General features: G+C 42.6%; 3 protein-coding genes across 3 annotated transcripts; 2 read left to right on the top strand and 1 right to left on the bottom strand.

Moving 5' to 3' along the window:
* Positions 1 to 1,426: 1,426 nt before the first annotated feature.
* Positions 1,427 to 1,819, bottom strand: TM35_001191020 (uncharacterized protein; the record flags this gene model as incomplete). The annotated part of the gene is made up of 1 exon (XM_029031785.1): positions 1,427 to 1,819. One exon carries the CDS (start codon positions 1,817 to 1,819, stop codon positions 1,427 to 1,429), a length of 393 nt encoding a protein of 130 aa, XP_028876922.1.
* Positions 1,820 to 2,641: 822 nt separating this feature from the next.
* TM35_001191010 (uncharacterized protein) lies at positions 2,642 to 2,965 on the top strand (the record flags this gene model as incomplete). The annotated part of the gene is made up of 1 exon (XM_029031784.1): positions 2,642 to 2,965. The coding sequence occupies one exon, from the start codon at positions 2,642 to 2,644 to the stop codon at positions 2,963 to 2,965; it is 324 nt and encodes a 107-aa protein (XP_028876921.1).
* A 1,157-nt stretch (positions 2,966 to 4,122) lies between these two features.
* Positions 4,123 to 5,475, top strand: TM35_001191000 (uncharacterized protein; the record flags this gene model as incomplete). The annotated part of the gene is made up of 1 exon (XM_029031783.1): positions 4,123 to 5,475. The coding sequence occupies one exon, from the start codon at positions 4,123 to 4,125 to the stop codon at positions 5,473 to 5,475; it is 1,353 nt and encodes a 450-aa protein (XP_028876920.1).
* Between the last annotated feature and the right edge of the window lie 762 nt (positions 5,476 to 6,237).

The raw sequence follows: 6,237 nt of genomic DNA, 5'->3' as shown, positions 1-6,237 counted from the left end.
TTGTGGGCTGCCAAAGGTTTTTATTATTACAGAAAAGTGGCTTTTCATCATGTTTACTATGTGCGCAAATAAGTTTCTACTCAGAAAAAAAAAGTGTGGGTTGGCTTCCTTTTTTATTTGATATAAAGTAGAAAATCCCAGCCGTTTCTTTGGCTTAACGGTTTGGCGGCCTTTCCCCAGGGTCACATCCTGTTGCGTCAAAAAAACTCCCATGTTTCCTATTTCGTTTTTCCCCTTTACTTGAACTATTTTTAGCTGAAGCCTAATGGAAAGAAAAAAAAGAAAGAAATACATTTGGGTATGTATCTCTTTTTGCGGCGCTTGAACCCTAGCGATTGGGAAACCCGTTTATACCTACTAAAAAACCTTTTGCATAAATTTCCTGCCCGTGTCACTGGGCAGCCCAACTGCGTCCATCCCACGCGCATCTCTCTTTCCCGAGGGCTCCGCCTATTTCTTTGGAGTGCCAATTCGCACCTTGTAGCGGAAACCAAACCGCTTGCCACAAGCAGCGTTGATCTGCGAAGGTTTTTCTTTTTCAAAACGGGGAACCGCACTTGCCACAGCAGCGGGCGCTAGAACAAACTTCGAAAGCGGGCAGTGCGGGAAGGATGGTGTAAAGGCTGCTAAGGTTTTTGTTACCCAATGTGGCTTGGACCAAAATGCAATATGCTGTCGCGCAAGGTGGTGGTGATTCCATTTTAATTCTCCGTGGTGGGAGAAATCTCTTTCCTTCGGTTGTCGCCTGCGCTGCTCCGCGATAAAAAGAAGTCCTCTCCAAAGCCCGTGGTTCGGACATAATGTCGCGTCAGTTCGGGTTTTGATATTTTTGGCGGGTTTGAACACAACACCTAAAGGACCAAGAAACCCCAGCGACAGAGAAAAAAATATGAATGGCAGATTTCCCCAGATTAACCTTCAACACATCTCGCTTCAGGAAAGAAAGGCCACCGGCTCCTTTTCACCAACCCGTCTGGGCGTGCCTTTGAATTCCCTGAATAAAAAAAAAGCTTAGAGGGGAAAGGAAGAGAGTGACGAAACAAAAAGGGATCAAATTTTGACCTACCGCCCGCCACCCAGGTAAGGCAGGGTCGAGGGGCCTTTGTTTTTTAACCCCAACGGTTCTGACCGAAGAAAGTATCTTCGGTACAGAAAAAGAAAGGGGTTATCAGAAATTTGTCGCTCACTAGGGATCGGGGGTGATCCTGCTTCAGGGTTGGGTTCCTTTCGGGGGTGAAATCGTGTTCATTCTTAGAGTTACTTTGTAAAATAAGCCCCATTACGATGTTTAAGCGCGATTATTTCAAAACATAAAATACATGCGAACGTGTACAGCGATAACCCCCCTTTTGCGCCGAACGCCAGGGAAAAATATGTAAAGCGCCAAGGTAATAAATATTCATCAAAGGCGACCTAATTCCAGCCATTAAATGGATAATGTCTCTGAAAAAAAAAAATAATAATAAAAGTTTTTGAGCTTGGCTTCAAAGCAACTTTTAAGGAGCTCCACCACAAAAATAGAACCCTTTCCAAGATTCCATGATGCCTCTTGGTGGGCACAAACCGTCCCGCATCGGTCTTGCAACGGCACGCTACCAGAAGTAAAGGAAACGGAGCGGAAACACCTTACCCATTCCACTGCTGATGGCCAAGGGTGGAAGGAAGAAACACGATTCATAAGCTTACAAGACCAATGTTTATGTTTCACTGCACGGGTAATTAATACTACGGCGTGGCCCTCGTGGCTTTTAGCTTTTAAAATCCGCGAAGGGTAGCGACCGTCGTCAGTTTTTTTTTTATCCCAACGTATTTTCCACATGTATTTTAGTTTTTCTAATGGTTTAACAACAAACGTTAATTACTGATAAATAGAATATCTAGCCAATGTTGGTGAAGGAAAGTTGGGTCATTTCCCCGTTTCAAAGCTCAGGAGAATAGAATCTGAATTGCCCATCGGTTTTTTTTTGGTGGGAATTTCAGAAAAGCGTATGGAAAGAAGAAATTTTCTTTTTCTTCTTTTTATCTTTTTTTTTGTTCCTCGCATCTTTAAGGATGTTGGCCATATGGCACGGGAAGTCAACAGCGGTTAATATATAAACTATTGTTGTTCTTTATTGTAATTATTACCGTTGCGCAAAGGAAGTCGTCAATACCTGGGTTGTTGTTGTTATTACCGCTGCTTTCCTCGTACCAAAAACTTCGAATTGGAGAAATAGTGGCGATAGAAAACGCCATGTTATCTTATTGTGAAGCAAGAAACGTGAGGATAAAGAAAAATCTTTTACCAGCAAAGAACCCCTTAAGTATATAAGTCGTCATAGGTGCTGGTGATGGTGTTCTTCCACTGTGGTTCACGCGTCTTCTGCACAAAAGAGTGAGATATTACCACAGAGCGGCGGAATCATTGGGTTCGATATTTTTATAAACGCAGGAATCAAAACCATAAAGCTAAACTTTTGAATGATTGTGTGAACAATAAGAGTGACATTATGAATTTTTTTTCATTTCATTTATAACTTCCATGGGGTTTGCGAGGTGTAGGAATTGTACAGAAACAGGTCCTTGGTAATGAGGGCTGCCTTCATATTGTGCCAAGGTGGAGTAGATGAATTTATTCAAAGAAACCAAACTCACTCACTAAATGTTTCAAGTGGGTAGTCTCCTAAAAAACCAATTTCTTTTTATTTTTCTTTTCAACACATGCGCTCTTAGAAATGGCATTCCCTTGGTGGCGTTTGGCCATCGAAATGTGAAGCCAATGCTCATTATCCCGTATTATTTTGAGGGAAGCCATGGAACACCAAATTCTCTTCTTGAGAGTTTTTGGGTTCATAAGCTACAAACGTCATACAGCACCGGGATCAGCAGAGTCGTACTGGGACAAAACGATATCCAAGAAGGCCCTGGGGCGTGTATCAGCGTACCATCAGCAGCAGTTTCTTTTACATATTTCACCTTAGTGTGAATGCTGCTAGGGAGAGGCAGGGACCCTAGAGATAGTAACAATTATGCCCTCCAGTGGAGATTAGATTTGGCCGCTGAGGGGACTCAGAGGGGCGAAAATAAAAATCCTTGCTCTGCCATCTACAGGATCCATTGTAATATCATTACCAATGCGTACTCCCCATGCCTAACGGTAGTAAAAAAAATAATATAAAAAGAAATTATATTTATGTATATTTATGTATTATTCTTGATGTCCTGTTCCATTGGAGTAATATCCATAAAGACACGAAGAACAAAAAGAAAAACGTGGTGTCCTTTTTGGGTAGGGGGAGAGAGAGAAGGGGATATGTTTAATCGTACCCTCCTAATACACATTGTGGGGTGAGGGACGTAAAGGGTAGGATGTGATTTTTTTTTTTGGTGATAATGTTCTGGGAGAAGAAGAAGTGAACCGGCATTCTGAGGGAAAAATAAAATGATAGTAATAAGGATAAATAAAGAGGTAATATGTGTGTGAGAGAGTAATTGTGTGTTGCCTCTGTTTGTAAAGAGTGGCATGGTATTACAGTGATGTATGCAGTCATTTTTGTTATGGTTGTGGGTGAGTGGGTTTTGGATTCCAAGTGTGGTGCTGGTATAAATATTATGGGTGATGCATTGGTTTCTTTCTTTTTTTTTCTGTTTGGAAGTGTGTTGATTATTGTACAGTCTCTTTGTTTTGATGATGATTTGTGGTATTGTTTTTGTATGTTGCCAGACGTACACACTGTGTTTTTGGTGTATTTTGGTGTTCGAACTGCCTGGTAATGGTTTTACTATAATGAGAATACAGACACACGTTGTGTGTATGAATACCGAGTAAGATATTGGAGTGTGTGTGTAGAGACGTTTATTTAATATTGTTTTGATACCATTTGTTTTCCACTTCTTCTAAATCCAAGGTGTTGTTTTAATATCTGTGTAACTCTGGGTGTGTTTTATTGTGTGAGTGGTTTACTGTTGTTCATTCATTGGGTTGTGTTTGATTGCTGATGTGATGCGTACTCTCTTTTTATTTCTGTGTTGCTGTGTACCCACTGCATTGTGTGTTAAATGTGTGTCTCTTTTCTCCTTCTTTTCTTTCCACTTTCTCTTCTTCCTTGTTACCATAGATCCAGGCAACTCACAGTGACAATCATGACAACGATGTTCGTCCAACTGCGCCGTCTGGTGTACCTGTTGGTACTTCTGCAGTGCTGTATGTGTGTGACCCATGCGGAAGAAGATGCCGTTCAAAAAAAAGCAGAGCAGTTCTTGGAGAAGTGGGTGAGTGAGTGGGAGGAACCGCTTGTGGAAGGCAAAGGCTATAAAGAGGTGTGGAATGCCACCGTGGAGTCTTGCATCACGAATGCCAAAGCAGCCAGGAAGGTCGCAGATAGGGTGGATAATCTTCGCAAATATATTGTCGAGCAGAGGTTAAGACGTGATAAAGGTCTTTGGAGTGAGGGGGCGGTACGTGATAAATTCGTTAAGCTCGTGAAGGAAGCCGCAGAGGAGGTGGAGAAAGATTTGAATGTGTTACAAGACGCAGGGGTTAGAGTCGAAGAGGCGAGATATTTGGTTCGAATGGGCGGGGATGCGATAGATAAGATGAAGGTTGTGTGGGAGAATCGAAACAACAGCAGAAAACAACATACAGAAGTGCTTAAGGGAGTGGATGAAGAAAAAAGATCGGTGGCACAGGGAGCGCTCATTAAGAGGAGCAAAAGAGTATATGATGATATGAATCAGACCTATCATGAGCTCCTGGTGATCAAACGAAGAAGCATTGCCTGCGCGAAGGAACTAAGTAATGGTGTAATCGTCACGAAGAACAAGATTTACACGGCGGGTAAATTGATGGAGGAGGAGAAAGGAAGAATTCCAGACGAAAAGATGGGGTACGGAGTGGCGGTAAAGAAGTTCGCCGAGGCTGTTAAGAAATCACTGGGGGAGGAATTGGTACGCGTAACTTATTTCAACAACAAAACGAAAGCGGATGGGGAAATGTTCGTTGTCGGTCGAACGTCTGCAAGCGCGTTTGCGGGGGCTGTCAAACACCATGAAACAAAAAGGACGGCAGCAAACAAAACCAAACTTGAGGCGGAAGTAGCGGCGGCACGGGAGAAGGCAAGGGAGAATATGGTGCGAAAAAAAGAGGAGGAGGAACAAGAAGTGAGGAGCCTCCATGAAGAAAAGCAAAGGGAGCGGGAGAGAAAGAAGGCCGAAGAAGAGGAAAAGAGGCGAAAGGAGCAGGAAAGAAAGGATGCCGAAGAAAGGCGAAAAGAGCAGGAGAGAAAGAAAGCTGAAGAAGAGGTGAAAAGGGCAAAGGAAGCGGCAAGAAAGGCCAAAGAAGAGCAGGCTAAACAGGAGTTGGAGAAAAAAGCAAAGGAAGAGATGGAGAAAAAAAAGAAAAAGAAAGACGGCAGCAGTAGTCCTGCATTGATGCACAGTCCCTTATTGCTGCTTCTTGTTCTGATGTGTGTGTTGGGTTGCACTCTCGTGTGCTGATCGGTGTACCCATGACACAGTTACACAGTTAACCTTTGTTTGAGTGGACATGGATGTATTGTAAGAGCACTGTTCTTTTTGGTTGAATTTTATTGTTTTTTTTTTCTCTCTCCCCACCACGATAAATCTCTTGTTTGCACTTTTTTAACTGAACACATCTGTTGGACTCCCTATGGCACTCATCAGATGACAAACCATTATTTTGTGAGGGGAGTGTCCTCTTTCTTTGTTGGCATTATTCCCTCGGCACTGTTTTGCCGCCGTTCACTGTGTTCACCTGGTGATGTGTGTGTGTGTGTGTGTGTGATCCGTGATATTAATAGCTATTGCTTTTACCCATGGGAATGAGATACAATCCCGATGTGTTTTGATTGCTGTGACTGAAATGTGAAGAATGGCAGGAGGTTCAAGACACACAAACACACACACACCATCAACCCTCCTTCCCTTTGTGTGTGTGTGTAGACTGTCATCATGTGTGCATCATTCCCATTGCTCGCCCTGTACGAAAGACACACACACCTACTGCTGGGAATTGTGTTCTTGCCTCCTGAACATATTCACATGGTGATCACGGCTCTCTTTGTTTTTTTTGTTTTGTTTTTATTGTTTTTCCCCTCTGTGTGTGTGTGTTTGTTTCATTATAATTTCATTGCACGTTATGTGCAGCTGTGTGTTTCTCTTTTGCGTTTCCAATACACCTTGTGTATCTTGTGTGTTCATTTTTATGGAATGATCTCTTTTTTTTTTTTCATTATATAC

This window comes from Trypanosoma theileri (assembly GCF_002087225.1).
Source record: "Trypanosoma theileri isolate Edinburgh chromosome Unknown TM35_Tth_119_V1, whole genome shotgun sequence".
Classification (NCBI taxonomy): Eukaryota; Euglenozoa; class Kinetoplastea; order Trypanosomatida; family Trypanosomatidae; genus Trypanosoma; species Trypanosoma theileri.
The sequence above is the reverse complement of the archived record's forward strand: the minus strand, read 5'-3'. Positions and strand labels throughout refer to the sequence as shown.